Genomic DNA, 26,582 nt, shown 5'->3' with positions numbered 1-26,582 from the left:
CAACGAACCAATCAACGCAAACATGTGACATTAGTTACCGCCCCTTTTCGATAATAGTTGTTTGTTGAAAATGGTAGCTAACAAACTCGCTCCAACAGCTACTAGCTAGCTAATTCTTCAAGTTAACATACAGGTAGGTTACTAGCTATCGGCGTTTATATAGCAACCTAGCTGATCTGTGTTGTTTAATGTAATGAAAAAGATAGCGTAAGCTAGCCACGCTAACGTTAGCTAGTAGTCCTTCTAATAAAATGTTTTTGGGCCTATCTATTATACTATTTGTGAAATGGTTTTCACATTAACGTTACAACTTAAATTATTCTATAGGCAGGTTATAGTTAGCTACATAACGTTAACCTGTTTCCTTTCCTCTGTTACTGTGTTAGTATTTCTTTTGGAGGGATTTTTTTCTGGATGGGGTTTCAGCGGTTCTAGCTGCCACAATCGACAGATCCATGTCTTTTCTGGTGAGTGAACTCAGTTAGCGCTCCGTCTAGAAAATATATCAAATACTTATGTTGAATCCTTACAGTGTCACAGTAATGATCAGTTATTGGATAAGTGATTGACCTGTGGTATCTGCACTTTCTTTCTCCCTCTCTCAATCCCAGCTTTGGGTCTCAGAGAAATTGAGTGTGGAGAGCCTGAGGGATTTAGAGTTTTTTGGAGGTAAGGTCAAAGGTTATCCTAAAAAGGCTTCCCCAATCAACTGCTGCTTACACACAAGACCTATCATCAGCTATGAGGTTGCCCAACCCTCATACAGAACCTGCTAGCTATATCCTAAGTGCAGCTTTGCTTTCAAAACAAAATATTGCATTGCACAGTTTTTAAAAAGCAACACACTCTAACAAACAATTGGCATAATACAATTTAAACCTACTGGAATCCAATCAGCATTGGTTCTTTGGCAATATGTGGCTTGATACCTCTGTCTCCCACATAGATTCAGGACACATAAGAGCTACTGCTTGCTTCAATGTTCTGCAGGTGTCAAATGTCTCACTGTACCTTACATGTGTGCCATGAAGAGAGTTTGTTCCAGTGTGATGTCTCCTTGTCTGGCAGACTTGATCAATGCAGTAAATGTGCAGCCTCAGAATACTGCATGTCAGATTAATATTCTGTTGCGCCGTCAGTCTTTGTAGTATATACGAAGTTGACATGATACCTAGGTCAAATATTTATTAAGGAAATCATATTTTAACGGTAACAAGTGTGGTGGAGATGAGGCATGTTCAAAGAGATGTTTCTACAGTATGTGGGTCTTATTAGACACTAACATGAGGACAGGAAAGCACTGTCAATTTATCAGTGGTTGAAGAATCGGTTTACATAGAGAGGAACTGAATAGCTGGGGAGGGGTGGCTTCACTATCAAGCTTTGCATTATCTTCATATTTCTGTGCGCTCAGCTTACATTGCATAATTGTTCTGTGTTCGGTCATACGCTTGATTTCAAGTTTGGTTTCTGCTGCTTCCTGTTCCCATGGCAATGCATAATCACTCAATCCCGCTAGACTGAATCCTCAGATTCCTCACTGATTTAACAGATGCATCAGAGGTATCTAATTAGCCTAAACTGAATCCTCCTTGTTATGGGAGCCAGCTAGCAGCATTGATCCGACTCCTGCAACAAACACCACATGCTATACTTTACACTTACAGTGTACCTAATGGTTCCTGAGCTGCTCTAAACACAGATCCTTCTCTTGTGTGTGTGTTTGTTTGTCATTGATGTGGTTTCTCTACCACAGAGCAAGCTCAGGGAAGCTCTCACAGGAAAGTAAGTGCGGTACTCCAGTCACGGCTCTCGATCGTTCCATCTGCCTGTGTGTGAGGGTGGAGCCAACGTGAATGAATTCACAAGCCCTTTGTGCTTTTGTGCATGGGCATCTGATTCACAATGCTGTGCTGTATGTGCTTTGTATTTTGAGGCCCATCCTACTTCACCCACCAGGGTTTCCTATTGGGGGAGCTTACAGTAGTGATGTCCTCTTGATGAGACATGGTTGGGTTGGAGAGAGCAACTGATGTTGTCAAGTCTGATGAAAAAAAGATGTGATCAGTATAAGTGGACAGATGGATCACCTCATTAATACTACTTGTTACTTGATGGCTCCATTGGTTGCTCCAGAGATCAAAACAGTCCTTCTTGATTCATAAAGTTGACCTCAGTTTGTGTCTTTTAGAGTGGGAAATGATGGGTCATCCATAATTACCAGGCTTAATTGACCTGCACTTGTCTTTTACGGCTGTCACGGAAAACGGCTTTTTGGTCTCAGCTGACAGATAATCTCCCTGTAAAGCCGGCCTTAATGGGCCCTTAGGAACTTCGGTGTGGTCTTAACATGGTGTTACTATTTGATTTATGGTTTCTGTTGTTCTTCACTGAAAGTCCTCACTAATTTTGACCAAGCCTGTTTCATGTTTGTGAAGTAGTTTAAGTGTGGACACTTTGTCTATTGCCTGTGTTCACTGTACTTCTCCCTTACTAGAAAGCAGAGGGCATGTAGGTGGGTGGTGGGAGGGTATGAGCAACTGGTTATTTGTTCATGTCTAATGTGTCACTGTTGTGGAAATCTCTGGATCCACCAATGGTGGAGTTGAATGGAATGGATCGAGTTCCATGTGTTCCATTTTTGGCAACCCCGTCTGAGTGATTTAACGTGATGGGCATCTACCTCGCAATGCTGGCTGGAAATTGGTAGAGAAATGGTTATTATGCTGTTACTGCATTTAAAAAAATGTTATTAAAAACCTAATACAGTTGAAGTCGGAAGTTTGCATACACCTTTGCATACAGCCAAATACATTTAAACTCAGTTTTTCACAATTCCTGACATTTAATCCTAGTAACAATTCCCTGTCTTAGGTCAGTTAGGATCACCACTTTATTTTAAGAATGTGAAATGTCAGAATAATAGTAGAGATCATGATTTATTTCAGCTTTTATTTCTTTCTTCACATTCCCAGTGGGTCAGAAGTTTACATGCATTCAGTTAGTATTTGGTAGCATTGCCTTTAAATTGTTTAGCTTGGGTCAAACGTTTTGGGTAGCCTTCCACAAGCTTCACACAATAAGTTGGGTGAATTTTGGCCCATTCCTCCTGACAGAACTGGTGTAACTGAGTCAGGTTTGAAGGCCTCCTTGCTCGCACACGCTTTTTCAGTTCTGCCCACAAATGTTCAATAGGATGAGGTCAGGGCTTTGTGATGGCCACTCCAATACCTTGACTTTGTTGTCCTTAAGCCATTTTGCCACAACTTTGGCAGTATGCTTGGGGTCATTGTCCATTTGGAAGACCCCTTTGCAACCAAGCTTTAACTTCCTGACTGATGTCTTCAATATATCCACACAATTTTACTTCATCATGATGCCATCTATTTTGTGAAGTGCACCAGTCCCTCCTGCAGCAAAGCACCCCCACAACATGATGCTGCCAACCCCGTGCTTCACAGTTGGGATGGTGTTCTTTGGCTTGCAAGCCTCCCCATTTTTCCTTCAAACATAACGATGTTCATTATGGCCAAACAGTTATATTTTTGTTTCATCAGACCAGAGGACATTTCTCCAAAAAGTATGATCTTTATCCCCATGTGCAGATGCAAACCGTAGTCTGGATTTTTTATGGTGGTTTTGGAGCACTGGCTTCTTCCTTGCTGAGTGGCATTTCAGGTTATGTCGATATAGGGCTCGTTTTACTGTGGATATAGATACTTTTGTACCTGTTTCCTCCAGCATCTTCACAAGGTCATTTGCTGTTGTTCTGGGATTGATTTGCACTTTTCGCAACAAAGTATGTTCATCTCTAGGAGACAGAACGCGTCTCCTTCCTGAGCGGTATGGAGGTTGCGTGGTCCCATGGTGTTTATACTTGCGTACTATTGTTTGTACAGATGAACGTGGTACCTTCATGCGTTTGGAAATTGCTCCCAAGGATGAACCAGACTTGTGGAGGTCTACAATTATTTTTTTGAGGTCTTGGCTGATTTCTTTTGATTTTCCCATGATGTCAAGCAAAGAGGCACTGAGTTTGAAGGTAGGCCTTGAAATACATCCACAGATACACCTCCAATTGACTCAAATGATGTCAATTAGCCCATTAGAAGCTTCTAAAGCCATGACATAATTTTCTGGAATTTTCCAAGCTGTTTAAAGGCACAGTCAACTTGGTGTATGTAAACTTCTGACCCACTGGAATTGTGATACAGTGAAATAATCTGTCTGTAAACAATTGTTGGAAAAATGACTTGTCATGCACAAAGTAGATGTCCTAACCGACTTGCCAAAATTATAGTTTGTTAACAAGAAATTAGTGGAGTGGTTGAAAAACGAGTTTTAATGACTGCAACCTAAGTGTATGTAAACTTCCAACTTCAACTGTACGTTTAGGCCAACACCCCATACCAGGGCTCTACAGTGGTACCATTTTGGTTGCATATGCACCGAAATATTTTACTGTTACCTGGAATTGTAATTTGGGAGCACCAGTGCCCCTTGGGGGGGGAAAATATTTTGTAATTGTTGCAAATTCTTGTCATTAATACCTCATATTTTTCATTGTGCCCCTACATTTCTATGTGCTCCTACATTTAGCACATGCTCCTTGTAAAAAAAAATATATATATATAGCATATAGCCCGGCATACATTGTTTTCCAGTCAAACATTTTGACAGTGAAAATAGTTTTCTGAGCATCTTTTAAGACTTATTGGATCCATATTTCCATCTTTTGAGATGATATATGAGATGCTCACGTCTCCGCCCAACAATGGGAGTCATTTTTCCTAAGGCAGGAAGGCGGGAAACAAGCTTAAGTCCAAAATAAGCCCATAGAAACACATTGGGCTCATTTTGGACACATGTTGGCGAGAGTGCAACCTCTTGCTTCGCCTCTTCCTCTCTGAACACACTCATATTATTATTTTTGGGTATCTTACCATGAGCGTTAATATTTCAAGCACTATGGTGTGATGAGGTTTAGAGAAGGCATGATTCATAAATTATGTAGCTTCTTGCTTATAATTTGCCACCAACAGAATTCAAACCTGAAGTTAGATCTTCTCCACTCAGGTTCCACAAGTACTGCTCGTACACACTCCGTTCTGTAGTCTGCCTGTATATGATTTAGCATCAACCATCACGTCTGACCAAGCCTTTGCAGGCCACTCTCACAATGCCACAAGTAAAGCCCAACACTAAGGGCCAATATATGCTAGCATTTCAAATGCTAACTCCTTCACTGCTGCCCCTCCCCCCAGGCCCATGAAGACAGCCACGAGAGCCTGACCTCAGTCCCACGGCGGGACACCATGGGAAGCTTCCTCCCTGACAGCAGCGCCTATGAGCTCCTGACCATCATAGGTCAGTCAGTCTCAGGCTTCCAACCCCAGTGACTTTGCTGTTGAATACATTGTTTGTGTACCTGTTTCTAATTTGGTGTGTGTGTGTGTTTTGCTGTGCTAGGTCGAGGCCTGGAGGACTTGATGACCGTCAACCTTGCCAGATACAGACCCACAGGGGAACATGTATCAATCCGTCGGATTGACTTGGAGTCCTGCACCAATGAAATGGTCAACTACCTGCAGGTCTGGACCTGTCACCATCCATCTATTATTCTACCATCCATCTGTCACATTTCCCTTTGCCAGGCAGACAGACATCAGTCAAATCATCCTTGTCTTTATATCCCTCTTTCACTCCTCCCCTCTGAATGCATTCATCCCTTGCTTTATGACATCAGCTGTTATGTTATCCAACCTCCCATCTGTCTGTCTAATTTGTATCTATTACATACCTCAATGTAATCTCCCTCTCTGTCCATTAAACCTAACCCAGTCGAATCTGTCTCTCTCTCAGGCTGAGCTCCATGTATCTAAGCTGTTCCACCACTCCAGCATCCTGCCCTACAGGAGCATCTTCATAGCAGAGAATGAGCTGTGGGTCATCTCTCCCTTCATGGCCTATGGTGAGGATTCACAGACAGGAGAGCACTGACTGTAACACTACAACACTCTGGTCCTAGTCAAATGTAGTCAAAAGCTAAATGTAGACCGGAGGACTCTAGTTACCATTCCCACACTAAGGTAATTTGTCTCCACCTAATCCTACTATTCACAGTCCTCTGCTCTCTCACTGACTAATGTAGTGTCTAACATGTCCTAGGGTCGGCCAGAGACCTGATCAGCAGCCACTTCACTGATGGGATGAATGAGCTGGCCATCGCCTACATCCTACTGGGCATGCTCAAAGCCCTGGACTACATCCACCACATGGGCTATGTACACCGGTAAGTACAAAGTACACAGGCCCAGGACTTTTCATGCAGGATTGTGACATGGCGTCTAATTGTGTGTGTTTAGGAGCGTGAAGGCCAGCCACGTGTTGATCTCGGTAGACGGTCAGGTGTGTATGTCTGGTCTGAGGAGCATCATCAGTCTGATCCGTCACGGCCAGCGGGCCAGAGTGGTCCATGACTTCCCCCAGTACAGCATCAAGGTGCTGCCCTGGCTCAGCCCAGAGGTGCTGCAGCAGGTAACTCCATACCACACCTGGCTAACATACAATACCTTGCTTTTAAACTATAATACCTTAATTTGTTTCTATCGGTCAACCCTGGTGTGTGCGCATGTCAGAATCTGCAGGGATACGACTTCCGGTCAGACATCTACAGTCTTGGCATCACAGCCTGTGAGCTAGCCAATGGACATGTGCCCTTCAAAGACATGCCAGCCACACAGGTGACTAGTGGCCTGATCAACCCCTCACCCTATCTTTATTCTGAAAGATCTATATTCTGCCCCTCACTGGACTGGTATCTCTCTCCATTCCTCTTCCTCCCCTCTGTCCTCTAGATGTTGCTGGAGAAGCTGAACGGGACAGTCCCCTGTCTGTTGGACACCACCACCATCCCCCCAGAGGAGCTGACCATGAAGCCCTCCCGCTCTGGGGCTGACTCTGGGATCTGTGAGGGCCCCAGCACCGGTGGGGCCCACCACTCTAACGGAGAGCCCTCCTCCTCGGGGAGCCACCCCTACAGTCGTACCTTCTCTCCCCACTTCCATGCTTTTGTGGAGCTGTGTCTACAGAGGGATCCAGAGAAGAGGTGAACCATGCCAAGCTAGGCTGCTGGTCCTCACATTGATTGTCTTATGAATTTTAGCTCATTTAATTGTTTATCCCCCCCCTCCCTCAGACCCTCAGCCAGTGCTCTCATTGGTCATTCCTTCTTCAAACAGGTCAGTAGGATCTAGTTCCTCCCCCCTCAACATCAATGTACAACATTTAAGTCATATAATGGCTTCATTCAGTCACACAGTTGATTATTAGAATCCCAATGAGATTTCTTTCCATTCCCTAGATCAAGCGTCGGCCATCGGAGGCTCTGCCTGAGCTGTTCCGGCCCGTAACGCCCATCACGGGCTTTGAGAGTACCCAGCCTCAGGATGCTGCCTCTGGACTGGCCAGCCTGGAGTCTGGCCTCAGCCACATGGATGTGGATGACTGGGACTTCTGACCACAGAGGAACAGGAAGGAGGTGTGTGTAGTAACCAAGAGGTTAACAGGAGACGCTCTGAGAAGACTCCGGACTGGATTTACGCTTTGTTCTTATTAAATGGCCCATGTAAATAATTCAAACTAAGCCGTTTCTCCTCCCTTTGACTGGGTTTAAAAGCCAGCTGCCATCTCACCTCCTTGCTATCGCTCTAGTCTAAAAGATGCATGAGCAGACAGACCCTTGCACTGACTGACACCCAATTCCTCTCACGCACACATCTCTCCAGATTCTACTAAAGCTCTGGACCCATCGAAGAACCGTATGGGGGAGTATGTCCAGTCAGCTCTTTCACTTGCCAATGGAGATGTTCCATTAAAGGTAAAGCAGGGAGACTACCTCTTATTTGATGAGTTGTACTTGACCCTATCTAGAGCCATCTGTTGACATTACAAAGACCAGGAGCTGACCGCATTACCAAGGGTTGATCCAATCAGCCATCTAGCCAGCACAACAGATGGAAGATTCCAGAAGTTTGTCCAAGGCTATCACGAACCAGACAGTGTTTGCATTTCCTCACAGCTGAGAAGAGGCTCTCATACTGAACCATCAGTTTTACAGGAGAGGGAAGAAAAATCTGTTTCTAACTGAAACCCTCAACTGAAGATGGCAAAGCAAGTTAACACTAGACTGTGCCAACTGAGGTCCATGTATTTGATTAAGCTTCCTGTTATTGGCCATTTATGTCCTGCAAAAAAGTGAATGTTACAATGGTGCTTGTTTCAGATAGTTTGTCTGGGTTTCACGAAGGGAAAGTCAACTATTTTACTTGATAATAAATACCTTTCACCTCGGGGCTCTCACTGTCATTGTATTGTAAGTAATCAGTCAATAACAATTTAAAAATCAAGTTTTATTCCGGAAGGCTTGACATTGACACAATGAAACAACACAGTGGAAGGAGACAGACACTGAAATTGGACAGGTACTGTATTTACAGTAGGTTGCTAATCTTCTTCATCAGAGGGTGGCTGGTCTAGCATGGCTTGGTGTTTGGCGATCTTGGCTGCCAGCTCTGTAGAGAGAAAACACTTAGGGCTACTGCCTGGAGCTCAATAACGCCACGGCCCTGAATATTCGAGCAGTGAGCTTTTTCTATTTGACTCACTATAGACTAGTCTTTTACCCGATGTGCATAAGCTCTTGCCTGTCTACCAAAACTCCTTGCTCTGGCCAAATGCCACGCCATTGGACATGAGTACCTCCCCTAAGATTTGTAGAATGGAAATACAATCTAGACCGTCTGATTGGTCCCAGAAACCTATGGTTGGGCCAGAACACACATGGGTAAAGCAACATTTAGAAAATGTGTCATTGGTACTCTGATTGGTTAGAGATTATCTAATTGCTGATGACCTTGTTTTGTACAACACCACTCATTTTAGCGTCACCACAAACGACTTCAATGATTGCGGTCGCAGACTGAAGTATGTAGCAAATGATAGAGCAGAGGAGAAATTCAGCTTGAGGAGTCAGGCAACATAAGCTCCATGGTCAACAACAAACTACTGTAGCTTTAGTTTTGTTTTCTTAGCTCAAAGTGATACTCTGGTGGACCATCCAAGGCCATTACCTAATGTACATGCCATACCACTACGCTGACCATGGTAATTGAGATGCATTATCCTCACCTTTAGCTGGGTTGAAGACGCCGTTGGTCTGGACGTTACACACATAGCAGCGCTGGGACTTGCGGTAGTGCTGAAGAGCACAGGTCTCACAGAAGTAGTGCCGACACCTGCGGGAGACGAGACATGAGTGGTTTGATTAGCTGGAAGTTTGGCCGTTTCTCTACACACAATTAATGGTGAAGGAGTTCTTAAGGAGCAATGGCTTACTTGGTGATGACGGGGTTCTTAAAGGACTCTCGGCATATGAAGCATTTGAAGGGCATGTCCTCCTCGTCACTGCTCACCTCGTAGTTCTCATCATCTACATACAGACCACACATTACTGAACAGCTGTATCACACACACATCAACTCTCTAATCTGATGAATCTTAAATCTACACAGCCCTGTGTTTCTCCCCTGTTGTGAACCCACCGTTGGCCCCATAGCGCCCCTCGTCCAGCTCCCTCTCAATCTGCCAGCCATGTTTGTAGTCTGAGCGGTCATGGAGGAACTTGCAGCTGTCTAAGAGGGGAAAAGAAACACACAAAGGAGACTTTCAGAGACTCCACAGATGATTAACTCAAGTTGGAAAAGGAGGACCTGTGCAAAGCTCGACATTGGGGGAGGCAACCTTCCAGCAAAGTCCCACTCACCTCCAAAGCCACAGAAGCCAGTCTCTTTGTAGTCTTTACAGATGTCTGGCTGGTAGTCCCACCTCACTGTGGCCCTCAGGTGCTCTGGGGCCCGGATTGGGCCCTTCCTGACAAAAGAAAAGAGAAAACAGTGATGATGCAAATACATAGCAAAAACAATTAAAACTTTCCCCAAGACATTTAAACTTTACTCTGTCACATAACATGCATCCACACCTGACCATGCCAGAGGATGCATTTCCCATGGTGGAGTCTTTGGGCTTGATGTGCTTTTTGTAGTTGTTCATTCCTCTGTAGATCTTATCATCCTCTTTACCGGTCAGCTCCTGGTGAGGGAGAGGACAGAGACCCTTATTAAGCATTCGCGGACCAACGCTGTCCCAATTTCTAACAAAACTGGGGGAAGAATGCAAATGATACAATACTAAGATGTAGATACACTAAGGAAACAAAGTTCCTCCAACAAGAGACAGATGTCTTGCCTCCTGGATCTTCTGACTCCTCTCAAAGATGGCCTGAGCATCATTGTCCTTTGCTGTGTCCAGCTCATAGATTGCAGTTGCTCCCATGTCATCTGGCCCCTCTGGTTTCTATACACAGCGAAGGGAGGACAACGAGATTGATAGCTTTATACGGGGCTGAGCAATAAAGGGGTAGGTAGGATATAAATACAAAACATTGTTAATAGATTAATTAATTAATAGATTAATGGGTAGAGGAGAGGTCTTTTTCAAAATAACTCACCGCTGACCGTGTGGACTTGTAAGCCACAGTGACTTTTTTTCTTTCTTTCTCCTCGTCACTTTCAGCAGATGACACCTCCTCTCTCTCTACTTTTTTTGTCTGGGGAGAAGAGAAGAATGATTTCACACTATAAAAAATGTTTCGTATAAAGACTGATTCGTTTGTAGTCAGTCATGCGACGTTACCCTTTGAATCATAGGGTTTGCTGAACCTGTCTTTTTTTCTTTTCTGACGACGGCATTCTTGTCTTCGTCACTGTTGCCATCTGACAATGGAGGCAATGAGGCAAGCATCAGCATGTGAGTGGGACATTTCCGTGTTTACAGTACTTAGCCACTTGAACAATCATTTACATGGCTTGGGTGTTTTATAGTTGGCAGTAGTTTTGTTTTTAATTAGCCCAATCTTAACGCCTTACTAAATAAACGTCAAACGTTAGTTAGCTACTATACCTAGCTCGAGGACTATTACTAATAGCCATTGTTTTCATGCACAATGCAGTCTTTTGGTTAGCTTTTGAAACAACACTGAGCTGAACTCAAACACTGTAGCTCACCTTTGTCGCTGTCACTGGCTTTTCTCTTCCGAGCGTTGCATTTTTTGGTAGATTTTTTAAATAGAAAAGTACAGGTTGCCTTGGGTTCCCCTGACTCCGCCATCTTTCATTCTGTTTACAAAAAATTGGTGACGTAACGATTTTAGAGCGACCTCTAGCGTAGAGGAGTCACACAATCATTTGGCACAGTATTCTACCTTGTGGCCAATTATCTACAGCACAACATATACAATTAAGTAGACTACATTTACATTTATTTCATGCCAATTTCTAATTGTTTTATTACATATTATTTGTAGATATGTTGTGGCGCAACTAAATAATATCCTATATAGTCAGTCATCATTTTCTATAGTGTTATAAAACCGCAAAGCACATTATGATAAAATGTAGGATCATTAAATGATGGGATATTTTATGTAGGCTAAATCAACATATGTGCAGAGGGTATTTTAATTATACTCTGTCTATTCACCCTGCACAACTCCATCGTTGTGCGTCAACGTAGAGCCCACTAATTAAGCATCAGCTTCTCGCGAAGAACTGAGTACACCGGAATATATGGCATAGGCCTGCGGAGGGAGGGGTCTTGGTGGTGCTGGGCTACCGGAAGGCTCCGTACCGCCGCTGAATGGAATCTGGCTGTGTCCGAAAAGCAATGGCTATGGGTTTGACATCGAAAAAGGCATCTTCTCGGAGCGTCGGCGTGGAGCGAAAAAATCTCATCACCGTATGCAGGTAAACACAAGGGAGCAGAGGTTTCGTGTGGTTGGCACGTCATGTTAACCACACATATTAGTTAATGCATGCATGGAAATAAATGTGTAATGGCTTAGGCTACAATGTATTAAGCGTTCGAATAATTTGCGGCTGCAATAGTTAAGTGTTAGTGCCAGCTCTGTGTCCTGTGTTGTTTGTTCCCAATCATATATTCTCATAAGAAAACGAAAAGAAAAACAAAAGGCAACATATTTCACAGCTATGGGCACTGTGGTAGCCTATACATTAGGCTACTTGGGGAAATTTAAATGGATCAACGTTTAATGTTTTTTTTTTTATCTTGGTAAATAACGGTGAGAGAGAATCAGATCACCTTATAAATAAACAGCCACATATGCGGTTTCACCTTGGTGGACACCCCGCTGTCTCCGCCGCTATGTCGGCCTATTTGAAAGGAACGTGGATTAAATGGGGTGTGTGAGGCCTATGTTTGAGAGGGCATTGGTCCACCAGAATTCCCCAGGTCGGTGATGTAGCAATGACGACAACCTTCTTGGAACGAGGACATTATTTACCGCTTATAGAAATGCTGCTCCAAGATAATGACATCACAGTGAAATCGGATGTTTATTATGGTCATTGAATGCTGCTGTGCTGTGTTCATTATGCACTAAAAACACCCAGAGGAATTTCACCCGGTGGCCTGAGAGCTCTCAGAAAAACGTATAGGCCTACAACATTTTTGCCAGCTCATCTATACCAGAGTAACTGATACCTACAGCTGATACTGCTGATAATATAATTGCATAGCAGTCATACCCCTGTGTCTGGTTGTCATGGGAATGCTATTTGATAACTTGGTGAAGGAGAAGTTATGTTTTGCCCAATGTAGGCTAATGTATCATCAGTGCTCCATCCTAGAATATTCCTATTTGTAAAGGCATCATTCATGTGAATACTATATGATGATAAACATTTCATGTAAATTAATATAATACTATATTTAATTTTATATATATATCTTCACAATTATTTCAAGAGTGCAAATGTGTTTATACAAAATACCCAATGTGTCTTATCTCTGTGTCCTGATGCATCTATACTGTAAGCTTCCTCATGTCCGTCTGAGTCATCATGGTTTATATCCCTGTCTGCATATAAGGAGCTCCAGTAGGAACAGCAACTGGATTGTTGCCTCAGAAACGTGTGGGTCTGTGGCTTGTAGCTTGTATGTTAGCAATGTGAATATATTATCTCTGGGCACCCACATGATGAGACGTGAACCTATCAGACGAGTCATATATGTGTCCAGTGTGTGCTGTCACTGAACGGCCAGGAGACCCATTGTCTTGCTGTCAGGGACACAACATTTTATCTCCTGAGGGAGGCATTGTTTTACAGAGGACCAGCGGGAGTGACATCACTCAAGCTCCTGGTGCTCTCACTAAATACTTTCTAGACAAAGAAATTAGCAGAAAATTAGTTATGCATTCTATGTGTAGTGTTGGTAGGCTTATATGGTTCATGACATTGTTACTAATCATGGATATCTTCCCATCCTTCCAATCCCATGACATCGACATTGGCCACATCCTCATGATATGACATGTTGAGTTTAGTGTTTGTTTGCTGCTTGGATAGAAGAATAAAGAGACAAATGAAAACTCCAGGAACACGATCAAGCACTTTTTATTACAGCACCTCTCTGTCAAGGGTTCTGTCTGCATTTAGTGGAACATAGTGTAATAGAACAGACATAGATCATGACCAAAAATAAAGAATGTTTTCAAAGACACAGACTTCAGACTCCAAGAAGGATTAGCGAGAGAACAAAGAGACATTTGTTGCAGTTCGGTCATTTTTCAGACACTGACCGTGCCAAGAACATTTAATCCAAGACATTTAAAGACACAGGCACAGGACACAAAACAAAACAAAAAATGTTCACAACAGTTTTTCATCAGTAATGCTAATCATACAGTTTTCTCCACTGGGAAAGACATGAATTACTTTTCAAGGATAGCTATGAATTAAGTTTAATGCAAGGGTAATACATGTATTCCCCAGGCTTTTAATATCTGAAAGCATCTGTGTCGATGTCAAGTCTACCTTTTGTATTGTGCAGTCTAAGATGGGCTGTAAGTCATAGAGGCCTCTTTTCCTGCCAGACAGACGTGTACCACTTCCATGTGTCAGCCAATGACAGCCCTTGTCCCAGGTGGTGTTCAAGTTGACAAAGGTTGTGAATGTTTGTGACCTCAGGACCTCTGGCTATGCATAGAGTCAGGCTGATGTTGTGTGTGTCTCATTGTGTAGGCAGGGCTACCAGCAGGGCAGAGCAGGGCAGCCTTGGGGCAAAGAATAGAGGGTGGATCTGTGCTCCAGAGTAATGGAGGGAGTCATGAAAAAGGTTTGACTGATATGGACACAGTTATCTTCAGATCATTAGCCATCCCTCCCAATGAAGCCCAAATTAGTGTTCAGTTAGCACACCAGCCAAAGCATGATCCTTCTTCTAACACTAATGCACATGTATATATTCAATTTGAATACAAAACATTTCCTCCACTATCACAACATACACATTTACCAGACATCGACACACATAGATTAACATGTTTGGATTTCCTACTTTTCAGTTTTTTAAGTAAATCCTTGTCTTGAGGCCTATTTGTGAATGTTCTATTATCATACAGAGTTGTTCTTGATTACTGAATTTGAATCCGTTTACTGTGTCATTGACCCTTGGTGAAATGCTGGACCCAGTGCTTCATCCCCATGTCAATTTGTCATCAGGGATCATAATCGATTTTGCCAGGCTGGCATCACACTCCCATTCAAAGCTCTTCCTCCAAGTCATTAACATGGATGTTTTAGTGCTATACTGATATAGTAGGGCTCAGTAATACTAGTAGGCCTACTCTGTGATGGCACATCTCATGGGTTGGCCCTGTTTTCGACACCAAAGCCAAGATATAGTGACTTCTAAAATGCAGTGATCTGATGTGTCAAAGTGACCTCCCCATTACATCATGTTTCATCGACTGAACTTATTTTGATGACAGAGATTTCCATGCACAGCAATAGACAGTACAGTGACGGAAATCTGGAAATACTCTCAACATCACAGGGAACTATTGTTGCTTCCCTGGGTCAAAGGTCTTAGGTCAATAGTTAAGTCAGCAGAGGTCATAGATATACAGTATGGTCCAGCTGGTAGTCTCCAAGTGGAAAAGTCTCATGTATTCATGTACTATTTTGATGTGTGTTTGAAAATGACTGAAGAAATCTCAGTTGGAACTTGGCACCATGAACTTTTCAAGTCCTGAGAAAAAAATTGCTTTTGAAGGACATACCACTCATGCCTTAAGCTGGCTTTCATTTATAAGTATTTACCACGGCCAGAATAATAATAAAATGTCAAGAATAAAAGAAAAGTCTTACATAACAGTATAGCTGTTGCTATGGGCTACATATTTTTTGTAAAACATGGCGGGACCAGAGCGTCATCTGTACTTGGTTCATCTGAGAGAAACGGACTGTACCAATAGCTGCTATTTTACCTTATTGAAAAGAGGCCAAACCAGGAGAAACAGCTATCACTAGGGAATCTTGTTACAGGCCAGTTGATATATTACTTTGTTGCATATTCTGGCCTAAGAGCTCTCACGACGAGGTCCATGACTGGATGAACACTGTTGGTGCCAACACGTTGAACCTAGGAAAACAACATAAATAAGATGGTTAAAGATTTGGAGGTCCTACCCTATTGCACCCTTGCTCCCTGTAAATAAAAGTGGATGAGAAGGAAGAGCAAGTCATCTTTTGAATGTTGAAGCCTTCAATTGTTTTGGGTGTGGCTGGGGAGAATGTGCCATTACTGTCTCTGTTGCAATGTCCTGAGGAGGACATATAAAGTGGAACCAGCTGCACAACGATTGTAAAGTACTTTGAAACTTGAATGTGGGTTCTGTGAGGGACTGTACAGTATGGTTCTTCACTCTGAGTGTGTCCTTTCTTGTGTTAAACAATGGCAAAGCACCACAAATGGTCCCACTCTTCACCCCTCTCTCTCTCTCTCTCTCTCTCTCTCTCTCTCTCTCTCTCTCTCTCTCTCTCTCTCTCTCTCTCAGCCTCTCTCTCTCTCTTTCAGCCTCTCTCTCTCTCTCTCAGCCTCTCTCTCTCTCTCTCTCTCTTTTCTCTCTCAGCCTCTCTCTCTCTCTCTCTCTCTTTTCTCTCTCAGCCTCTCTCAGCCTCTCTCTCTCTTTTCTCTCTCAGCCTCTCTCTCTCTCTCTCTCAGCCTCTCTCTCTCTCTCTCTCTCTCAGCCTCTCTCTCTCAGCCTCTCTCTCTCAGCCTCTCTCTCTCAGCCTCTCTCTCTCTCTCTCTCTCTCTCTCAGCCTCTCTCTCTCTCTCTCTCTCTCTCAGCCTCTCTCTCTCTCTCTCTCTCTCAGCCTCTCTCTCTCAGCCTCTCTCTCTCAGCCTCTCTCTCTCAGCCTCTCTCTCTCTCTCTCAGCCTCTCTCTCTCTCTCTCTCTCTTTTCTCTCTCAGCCTCTCTCTCTCTCTCTCTCTCTTTTCTCTCTCAGCCTCTCTCTCTTCTCTCTCTCTCTTTTCTCTCTCAGCCTCTCTCTCTCTCTCTCTCAGCCTCTCTCTCTCTCTCTCTCTCTCTCAGCCTCTCTCTCTCTCTCTCTCAGCCTCTCTCTCTCAGCCTCTCTCTCTCTCTCTCTCAGCCTCTCTCTCTCTCTCTCTCTCTCTCTCTCTCTCTCTCTCTCTCTCTCTCTCTCTCTCTCTCTCAGCCTCTCTCTCTCTCTCTCTCTCAGCCTCTCTCTCTCTCTCTCTCTCAGCCTCTCTCTCTCTCTCTCTCAGCCTCTCTCTCTCTCTCTCTCTCTCTCTCTCTCTCTCTCAGCCTCTCTCTCTCTCTCTCTCTCAGCCTCTCTCTCTCTCTCTCTCTCAGCCTCTCTCTCTCTCTCTCTCTCTCTCTCTCTCTCTCTCTCTCTCTCTCAGCCTCTCTCTCTCAGCCTCTCTCTCTCAGCCTCTCTCTCTCTCTCTCTCTCTCTCTCTCTCAGCCTCTCTCTCTCTCTCTCTCTCTCTCTCTCTCTCTCTCAGCCTCTCTCTCTCTCTCAGCCTCTCTCTCTCTCTCTCAGCCTCTCTCTCTCTCTCTCTCTCAGCCTCTCTCTCTCTCTCTCTCTCTCAGCCTCAGGGTTCCACTGCTCTACTTTTTTCCTCATAAAAACCCTTCTCATCCACTCAGAAGTTACTGTCCCATTGTTCATTGTGCACATTAAAGCAGCACCCGGAGCCTGCCATCCTAAAATAACAAATGATGATCGTAATATTGGTGTTCTTTTCAGCCTAATTATCCTCTTGTTTTCACATATTTCTAGCATATTATTGCACAAATGACCTCTGCCTTACTAAACATAAGCAAGGTTCATTGGCATTGCAATGTGAAGGTTACCAGCAGGACCAAACACTTAACATTAGTGTATATATATACTATTATACGATGAGGGAGAGAGTTAGTCAGACAAAGTGGGGAAGAGATACAATTGTGATTGAGAGCTGTCTATCCTAATCTTCTGAGATTATTTTGGACAAATTAGAGAACCCTGATCCTAAATTGTATTGTAAATTAAGCACAACTGAATGGAACTACAGTAGGAAAGGTAGCAAAAAGAACAAGAGGACGTTTGAAGAGAGCTGAGAGTGGGTTTGGCTGAGATCCAAGAGGAGTGAGAGGGGGCACAAAAGATGTTTGTTTTAAGGCCAGGCAGTTGTTTTTCAGTGACAAATCGTACCAAGTGTATCGTACTGTGGCACTCAATCCATTAGCATTTAAGGCATACCAGTTCTGACCGCTCTAACTCCCCTTCACATCGAGAGACATTATCAATTTCTAATCATTCAACCACAGTATTAGATGTTGTAATCACATAAACTGATTTTACTGATAATCAGAGATGACCATCTTGCTAACTACGGATTTCCTTGACATATCAGGACTGCAGAAATACCTAAAGTGCCTAATTGTCATAGAATATTGCAACAATGTAGCAGGCCAAATGTTCTCAAAGTTTTGTTCTAGGCAACTGAATAGGGTGTCCAACAATAACATGTACAACAGACATTGACTTCTGCACAACACAACTCAAAGACTCACCTGGAATCATGGGTAGAGTAGAACACATCTAAGAATTCTAAAACCACTGACCTGTTTCCTTGATAAAATCCTGTTTGATCGAACAAGTAAAATGGTCCAAAGCAAAATAATCCAGTGTTTAGAAGTCAGTTTAGATATAGCCTGTGTAGATGTTGCGGTGATGTCCTTATGTCCCCTGTGATGGTGTTGTTGTATGTTGTCTTTACGTTTTGTTGAGTTAGCCACCAGTCCCTCCACCCAATGATGTCCCCTCTCATCTAGAGGGTCTTGCGTTTGGCGAAAAAGGCTTTTCGAAACGAGGTGGTGGTGGTGCCCCTGCTGAAGGAGGCATTGCCCATAGTGAGCTTGGTCTTGGCACTGGCGATGGTGGAGGCGCCCAGAGAAGTGGTCTTCTTGCCCCTGGTGATAGACGAGTTGCCCACAGTGAGCTTGGTCTTGCCCCTCTTGATAGTGGTGTTTCCCAGGGAGAGGGCCGTCTTCCCCTCGGTGATGCTGCTGTTGCCCATTGAGAAGGTTGAATTCCTGACCCTGCTGAGGTGGTGGATTTTGGGGTTCACTCGGCGCGACACATTGCACGCTCATGCAGCACACCCCGCTCAGTAAAGCTTGGGTGTGATATTAACAGTAACGAGAGTCCAGAGTAGACCAGAATGCTAAGCGTGGATAGTGCTACCCCCGTGTCACATAATGCCTTCGTTGAGCTTATAGACGTGGGCTCTGGAAGGCCACATACCACCCATGTGTCCCTGTGAATGGACAGAGGCAGCCGTAGGTGGCTGTAGCCTATCTGAGGGCTTGGTACAGTGGAACGATTGTCCCATCACCACCACGACGAGGCTGAAGGAGACATTGTTGCCCAGAGGACAATATGTGGTGACATCACTTGATCCTGTGGCATTGTTGCCTATATCCCCTGATTGTAAATCCTTGGTTCTGTGTGAAGCTGTATGGAACATGTGCATCATGAAACATATAATGTAAGACATTATTATATAGGCAAGGATGTTGATGTAAGTTCATGTTTTCCATCAATAGCCTATGACCTCTCTTCTCAAATGTACAATGTGCCTCTTGGCTTCAGTCTCCAATATGGGTGTGGCTCTTAGGATTTTTCCAAGTGTCTGTGTCCGTAAAATTGTTTATTCCATTTAGAGACGATCAGATAATCTTATATTGTATTTGTCCTTGTCCTTTAGTATGAAAATAATTAATTATTCCACTTCAGGACAGTACATATGTTTCCTACTACTTGTATGTTATATAATAAGTCAAATTTGCAAACAAACACAATCAAGCCAAGCAGTGTTGAAGCAGTTATTTTATAAGCATCAGGTTACATCAATCAGTTATGACAGACGCATTTCCTAGTTTAAGACTGTCCTTATAATCTGAACATAGCATAGTTATTGTAATGCGTTCAACCTTGAAACAGACCAATTTAATCAGCATCCAATTGTTGTTTTATAACACATGGGGACATTTAAACTGTATTTTTGCTTCAGGGAATTACCGTTGAGGTTCTCTGTTGAACAGCACACTGATGATGACACATGCTCTGTCCAGTGTCTCCACATACACCACACACAGCTGTGTCCTCCTGCCTCCCTTCCTGCCAACACACCACCAACCTCATCTCCTCTGTCACACATCTGAATATCTGATTTCAAGCCTGTTAGATCCGTAACACATCCTAACAATACTCTCATCATGTGGGATTCATTTTGAAAGACATGCTAAGTTTTTTTTCTTTGAAAACATGAATGCTTCATTGACACTCGAGCTGCAGAATGCTGCACATTGATCAGACACATGGAATAATTGATTACAAATGGACATGATTTAAGCTACTACTGACCTGCTGAAACTGAGCAGATAAAAGTCCCTCTGTTTTGAGTGTAACCGTATACAATAATCACAGGTGGAAATCCCAGTAGATGTTCCGTGTAGTTTGTCTGCCCCTAGTGAGGCTGGATTTGACCACAGACACAGACTTCTCTCCGTGGGTGAAGGTGAGAGTGGTCAGAGAGCTGGTGGTCTGGTCTCGTGTCACGGAGGTCTTTCCCATGGTCACAGTGATCTTTCCCAGGGTAACGGTGGTTCTGCTCCAAGAGACAGAGGACTTGCCCCAGGAGATGGCGTACTTAGTCTTCAGAATCAAGATCCTGCCCTTAGTGAAGCTAGTCTTGCTGGACAGGAAGGTGACTTTCCACTCCTCCTCTTCAGTCAAGTCTTTTTGTGATGTCCTGGTTGATTTGGGAGTCTTGGCCCTGGCGTCTGAGCTCCTGTCCATTTATTCTAGGTGGTCCTGCGCTTTGGCATCAGAGCCTTCCGGAAGGAGGTGGTGGTGGTTCCCCTGGTGAAACTAGCTCGGCCAAGAGCTACTGTGGTCTTCTCCCTACTGATGGTAGAGTCCCCCATGGAGGTGGTGGTCACTCCTCTGGAGACGGAGGTGTTGCCCATCGCGACCGTGGTCTTGCCCCTGGCTATGGAAGTTTTTCCCACTGCCAGGGCAGTCTTGCCCTCGGTGATGCTAGTGTTTCCCATGGAACAAGAGGCAGTCAGCCCTAGTCTGTGCCTGGACTCTCTCTTAGCTTACACTCAGCAGGCACAGCATAGCCTTTAGCGCTTAGCTCTCAGTGGGATGTGCAGTGAAATCTTGAGGTCATCAACCAAACTAAATCAGTGGCTACAGCTGTCCTAAATAGATCGGACCACCGTGTATAGAGAGGGTGGGGGGGGGGTCGTATTTGGTCATACTCTGATGCCGGCTGGTTCCTTACAGGGATCAGACCAAGGGACGGACAGGACCTGGGAGCCCATACTGAACAAAGGCTGCCACGCCGACAACCGTGTCATCTGCCATTGGTTGAGACAAGGGGGTTAATTGTGTTGTTGTCACGGACACTTTGCGGAGCATCTGAAGGGGGACATTGTGTTGCACACAAGACAATTGGGGGTGACCTCAGATGCATTCGATGGCATTGCGCCCAAAGAACTCCTCTCAGCTATTGTTTAGCACAAGTCAAGTACAGTAGTACATTTGTCTCTGCCTGTCTGCTTCTACTGTTGTTTTTTACATGATTTCTTTACTTTCAACATACTGTACCTCTTTGCTACTTGCATTTTTATTGCATATATAATAGTTTCGCAAATACGTACGTAGTTATCTTGTTTGTTTCTCATTCCTCTGTCTATCTCTTCTCCTCTCTTTTAGATTCTCGGTGAAGACACTCCTGGAAAAGTACACAGCCGAGCCCATCGATGACTCGTCCGAGGAGTTTGTCAACTTCGCTGCAATCTTGGAACACATCCTCAGCCACCGCTTTAAAGGTAACATGGCAGGTACAGGACATGGAAGTGTCCATCAGTCTCTCGGTCTTCTAATTCAGGATACGGAAGCCTCAAGGCTTACCCTAGTTTCAAATGTTACTATTTACCTATTTACATAATATGTATAATGTCACACATATAATAGGCAAATGTAATGATTTTTACATGAGCTCATGGCATGCCCATCTGTTTTGACTGAGCTAAAGTGCTGGATGCAAAGCCAATCTGCTGTGGTGCGTTGAGCGACATGAACACTGTGTGGGCTGTTGTAGGAGATGGGCGTCATTGTCAGTGTTTTATCTTTGTACCAGGTCCAGGAAGCTGGTTCATCTCAGATGGCCAGCGAAGTTTCTGGGACTACATCCGGCTGGCGTGCAGCAAGGTGCAGAACAACTGCATCGCCAGCATCGAAAACATTGAGAACATCAGCACCTCACGAGCCAAGGCAAGGACGGGGATCATCTCTGTGTGTGTGTCACCAGAGCTTCAAAGTAAAAAATCCCTTAGCTGGCACTCACGCTCTCGTTCCCACTGACCCACCTCTTTCTCTCTCTTTCTCTCCTTCCATTGTTTCCTGCAGGGTCGGGCATGGATCCGTGTGGCGCTGATGGAGAAGCGTCTGTCTGAGTATGTGGCCACAGCCCTGAGGGACACACGGACAACCAGGTCAGATATACCACAAAATAGTATCCCATCTAGCCTATTAACTACCAAGCTACCTTAGAAACAACATGCAAAACATAACTAATCATAAGGCTTTGCACTGCAGGAGGTTCTATGATGACGGAGCCATCATACTGAGAGAGGAGGCCACTGTTCTGACAGGCATGCTCATTGGCCTCAGTGCCATAGACTTCAGGTGAGGCAGCATTACTCAGGCCTGCAGAATCATAGCATTGTTATTTGTTACATTGTTATCTTAAAGTTCACAATTCTTTCTCTGTCCAGTTTTTGCTTGAAGGGGGAGGCGCTGGATGGCAAGTCCCCTGCAGTGATTGACTTCACACCTTACCTGAAGTTCACTCAGAGGTGAGACAACCACATGCCCACTTCGTGAATATATGTCATACTAGTCAGTAACTTAGTCATAGCCATACAAATGACTATAAGCAGTGTGTAACTCCCCTGCTATATGTCCCCTGCTTACAGCTATGACTACCTGAGTGATGAGGATGACCGGTGCAGTGTGGACAGCAGTGCCAGTGACGAAAGTGTCCCAGAACACCCCTACATCCCCCTGGTCACCGATGAGGAGAGCTGGAGGAACAAGTGTCGCAAGATGGAGCAGAGGTTTAAGATCGTGTACGCCCAGAAGGTGGTGACCTTTTGTCCTCCTGATAACCGTACATTCCCGAAGACATGGGGCATAGAATCTCTTCCAGCTTTTCAGGTCTCTCCAGAGATGTTCCATCGGGTTCAAGTCCAGGCTCTGGCTGGGACACTCAAGGACATTTCAAGACTTGTCCCAGAAGCCACTCCTGCATTGTCTTGGCAGCTGTGTGCTTAGGGTTGTTGTCCTGTTGGAAGGTGAACCTTCACCCCAGTCTGAGGTTCTGAGTGCTCTGTAGCAGGTTTTCATCAAGGATCTCTCTGTACTTTGCTCTGTTCATCTTTCCCTCAATCCTGACCAGTCTCCCTGTCCCTGCCTTTGAAAAACATACCCACAACAGGATGCTGCAACCACCATGCTTCACCGTAGGGATGGTGCCAGGTTTCCTCCAGACATAACGCTTGGCATTCAGGCCAAATAGTTCAATCTTGGTTTCATCAGACCAGATAATCTTGTTTTTCATGGTCTGAGAGTCTTTAGGTGACTTTTGGCAAATTCCAAGTGGACTTTCATGTGCCTTTTACTGAGGAGAGGCTTCCATCTGGCCACTCAACCATAAAGGCCTGATTGGTAAAGTGCTGCAGAGATGGTTGTCCTTCTGGAAGGTTCTCCTATCTTCAGAGGAACTCTAGAGCTCTGTCAGAGTGACCATCGTGTTCTTGTTCACCTCCATAACCAAGGCCCTTCTCCCTCGATTGCTCAGTTTGGCCGGGCGGGCAGCTCAGGGAAGAGTCTTGGTGATTCTAAACTTCTTCCATTTAAGAATGATGGAAGCCACTGTGTTTTTGGGGGACTTTAATGCTGCAGACATTTTTTGGTACCCTTCCCCAGATCTGTGCCGCGGCACAGTCCTGTCTCTGAGCTCTACGGACAATTCCCTTTGACCTCATGGCTTGGTTTTTGCTCTGCACTGTCAACTGTGGGACCTTATGTAGACACGTGTGAGCCTTTCCAAATCAAGTCCAATCAATTGAATTTACGACAGGTGGAAACCAATCAAGTTGTAGAAACATCTCAAGGATGATCAATGGAAACAGAATGCATCTGAGCTCAATTTCGAGTTTCATAGTAAAGGGTCTGAATATTTATGTAAATAAGGAATTTCAGTTTTTAAGATTGCCAAAATCTTCTAAAATGTGTCATTATGGTGTATTGTGTGTAGATTGATGAGGAATTTATTTGATTTTAACCATTTTAGAATAAGGCTGTAACATAACATAATGTGGAAAAAGTCAAGGGGTCTGAATACTTTCCGAAGGCACTGTATATAGAGTAATAACTTTATGTACTTTTGGGGTATGCAGAACACAGTCTAACTGTGTGTCTGCATCTGTCTGTGCCTGTGTCTGTGCTGCAGGGCTACCTGGAGGAGCTGGTGCGTTTGCGGGAGTCTCAGCTGAAGAACGTGGAGACTGAGAACAAGAAGCTGAGTGCCAGGCTGGAGGAGCTCAGAGTCCAGAGCCTGCAGGAGAAGAAGGAGCTGGAGTCCATCGTACTGGAGCTGCAGGCACAACTGTGAGAGCAGTATACAAATGCACACACACTAGTATACATTGACGGAGACACATACAAACATCATAAACAGACACACACAAATGCAGTACATAACATATCAGATGATGTTAAGAGTTAATCACAAGCGTGTTCCTTCCAGCACTGCCCTCATCCCCCGTGATTCCTCCCACCTGACTAAGGATCTGTCCATCCCTCTGGTCAACCAGTGGCCCTCCATACGAGGCTACAACAACCAGGGGGACGTCAAGCTCTTCCGCAGGTATATCTACTGTATGAGTGTGTGCATGTGTGTGATTTTGTGATACTGTACATTTTAAAGCTGCAATATGTAACTTTTTGGGCGACCTAACCAAATTCACATAGAAATGTGTGATATAGACATGTCATTCTCATTGAAAATAAGTATAAGAAGTGTATATCTGTTCTATGTGTGGTATTTCTACGCTTCTACGCAAACTTTCGGGTTTGTACAGCATCTTCAAACAGCTGGTTTTGGTTATGGAAAATATATTTCACAGCGGTTTAGATGGTACAATGATTCTTTACACTATACTTACTTGTTTTGTCACATAAACTAAAATTAGGCAAACTATTATAATTTTAGCAAGCAGGAAATGTCGAAGCGACTTCTACACAGATGTTATTGTAACAGTATTTCATGATGTCACTCATCCCTTCAGGAGAAGCTTCCACAGTTTGGAGCAGCTCTCAGCTGACATCAGTCTGAACTCTGATTCCCAGAAGACAGATGGGCAACAGAACGGAGATACAGGTTGGTGCTCAACAGATAAATGTACATTATACAAACACATTTGTAGACGCACAGCAATGCATACTGATGCTGCAGAAATATGTGAACCGAGTCACCCACTGTCATGCATGCACCAACACAAAACCACACAGAAACAGAAACCCACTTAGAAGAATGCATCCACATGTCCTCACAAACACACACATACAAAGGCATGTTTGAACAATGTCTATGGTGTATTTTGTGTGGGTGTTTAAGGTATGCTGATAGCCAAAGTGTGCTTTAGGGACAGAGTTTTATTGTGTTTTGTCTATTCTCTCCTCTGTAGGAAAAGACTACACCCCTTCTATGCTGGGTCTCTGTGGCTCTCTGGCCTCTCTCCCCAGCTGTAAGTCCATGTCCAGCCTCAAGTCCAGTGAGTGTCTGGTCAACATCAGCATGGAACCCAGCCCTGCACTCTCCCCCAGCTAGGGGGCGCCATGCCAACAGAGCTCTGTCTGCCCAGCGCAAAGCCAACAACCAACCAACCCCACCCGCCTGCCTCAACCTGGAGACACTCAATAGATCATGAACATCTACCTACCTACTGTCATTATTAACACAGTTACCAACAAAACCCTTTCCAACCAAACCCTTCTCCAACCAACTCTACTCAACCCACAGCTTCATGTCTGCAAAGATTAGAGGGGGAAAAGCTCTTCAATATTTCTGGATTTTTGTGTGGATTAAATTAAAGTTATAATGAAACTAAAAGGATCCTAGTTCTTCTGTGCCCCTCACCCACACCCTCTCTCATATCCTCACACTGTCCATCCTGCTCTTTCACTGTTGTGTGTGTGAATTCCTATGTCAAAATGTTGGCCTGTATTTAATGCCTTTTGGACACATCTAACGAGCGCAATTCAAAGCTACAAAACTATCCAAAAGCATATATTTATTTATCCATTTAAATTCTCCTCTCCTCTAGATCTCCTTATCCAACTCTTGCTCTACACCTGACACATCTGGTCATTGTACTGTCTGTGTGTCAGTCTGTCCCAGCCCTGCCTCAGCCTATACTATCCGCTTGCCTGCCTGTCAAAATGACAGACAAACTGGAATGACGCACTTGCGATTAAGTCAGAACACTTGGAGGAGAAGGCTGAACTGAATTCTAACAAAAACATCAGCTATTCTTAGGTGTTTGTGAGTGGATGCAGGTTGAGTGTTGCTAACATAGTGGCTAGATGTGTATTTGATGCATGTGGCTGAATGATATTTGCATTGTTCCTCCATTATACTGGGTTTTGGATGGCCTGACTCTCCAAATCATTGACCTGCTTGAGTAGTCAGACATTACTGTTTCAGTATGTGTTCATGTGTGCAGCAATTGGTTATGTCTGTCTATCAACAGTTTTGTTGTCACTTTGCTTTTTATATTTTGTTGATGAATCTGATTTTATAAATCAAGTGTTCTGTTATTTTTACACATGCATATTTGGTTATTTTTGTTCAATGACTTATGCTATTAGTTGCAATAAACGGCCTTATTTTTGTTATGTCAATCCCTTTTCAGTGAGTATTTTTTTTCTCTGCAAGGTGCGTAAACATTATTAAAGTATGTTTACCCTCAACTACTCCACTGGTTTCAACAGTATACATCTGTAAAACTCATG

The 26,582-nt window shown here is 44.1% G+C and overlaps 4 protein-coding genes across 6 annotated transcripts; 2 read left to right on the top strand and 2 right to left on the bottom strand.

Moving 5' to 3' along the window:
• Positions 1 to 10: 10 nt before the first annotated feature.
• On the top strand, positions 11 to 8,351 carry LOC139565384 (STE20-related kinase adapter protein alpha-like). Of its 3 annotated transcripts, XM_071385678.1 has the most exons (13): positions 12 to 133; positions 387 to 467; positions 612 to 669; positions 1,757 to 1,785; positions 5,265 to 5,367; positions 5,470 to 5,591; positions 5,863 to 5,971; positions 6,169 to 6,292; positions 6,366 to 6,537; positions 6,639 to 6,743; positions 6,858 to 7,108; positions 7,199 to 7,241; positions 7,364 to 8,351. In XM_071385678.1, the coding sequence occupies exons 2-13, from the start codon at positions 456 to 458 to the stop codon at positions 7,517 to 7,519; spliced, it is 1,284 nt and encodes a 427-aa protein (XP_071241779.1). In that variant the 5' UTR covers positions 12 to 133; positions 387 to 455; the 3' UTR covers positions 7,520 to 8,351. The 3 variants fall into 3 exon arrangements, with proteins under 3 accessions (XP_071241781.1, XP_071241779.1, XP_071241780.1); XM_071385680.1 differs by lacking the exon at positions 7,199 to 7,241 and having other exon boundaries at positions 11 to 133; XM_071385679.1 differs by lacking the exon at positions 1,757 to 1,785 and having other exon boundaries at positions 30 to 133.
• Positions 8,352 to 8,396: 45 nt separating this feature from the next.
• On the bottom strand, positions 8,397 to 11,326 carry LOC139565386 (E3 ubiquitin-protein ligase RNF113A-like). Its single transcript, XM_071385683.1, has 10 exons — positions 11,124 to 11,326; positions 10,753 to 10,832; positions 10,568 to 10,666; positions 10,306 to 10,413; positions 10,040 to 10,149; positions 9,824 to 9,930; positions 9,603 to 9,692; positions 9,397 to 9,490; positions 9,190 to 9,296; positions 8,397 to 8,573 (listed from the first exon to the last, which is right to left on the bottom strand). The coding sequence occupies exons 1-10, from the start codon at positions 11,224 to 11,226 to the stop codon at positions 8,506 to 8,508; spliced, it is 966 nt and encodes a 321-aa protein (XP_071241784.1). The 5' UTR covers positions 11,227 to 11,326; the 3' UTR covers positions 8,397 to 8,505.
• Positions 11,327 to 11,396: 70 nt separating this feature from the next.
• Positions 11,397 to 26,471, top strand: LOC139565383 (RUN domain-containing protein 3A-like). Its single transcript, XM_071385677.1, has 11 exons — positions 11,397 to 11,861; positions 21,216 to 21,331; positions 21,643 to 21,776; positions 21,912 to 21,997; positions 22,101 to 22,190; positions 22,280 to 22,360; positions 22,481 to 22,646; positions 24,019 to 24,176; positions 24,316 to 24,435; positions 24,857 to 24,948; positions 25,256 to 26,471. The coding sequence occupies exons 1-11, from the start codon at positions 11,755 to 11,757 to the stop codon at positions 25,396 to 25,398; spliced, it is 1,293 nt and encodes a 430-aa protein (XP_071241778.1). The 5' UTR covers positions 11,397 to 11,754; the 3' UTR covers positions 25,399 to 26,471.
• LOC139565387 (autotransporter adhesin UpaG-like) lies at positions 13,517 to 20,734 on the bottom strand. The gene is made up of 2 exons (XM_071385684.1): positions 18,053 to 20,734; positions 13,517 to 15,561 (listed from the first exon to the last, which is right to left on the bottom strand). Exon 1 carries the CDS (start codon positions 18,505 to 18,507, stop codon positions 18,259 to 18,261), a length of 249 nt encoding a protein of 82 aa, XP_071241785.1. The 5' UTR covers positions 18,508 to 20,734; the 3' UTR covers positions 13,517 to 15,561; positions 18,053 to 18,258.
• Positions 26,472 to 26,582: the final 111 nt, after the last annotated feature.

Source organism: Salvelinus alpinus, chromosome 36, assembly GCF_045679555.1.
Source record: "Salvelinus alpinus chromosome 36, SLU_Salpinus.1, whole genome shotgun sequence".
NCBI lineage: Eukaryota > Metazoa > Chordata > Actinopteri > Salmoniformes > Salmonidae > Salvelinus > Salvelinus alpinus.
Note: the sequence above shows the minus strand (reverse complement) of the source record. Positions and strands in the feature narration are given on the sequence as shown.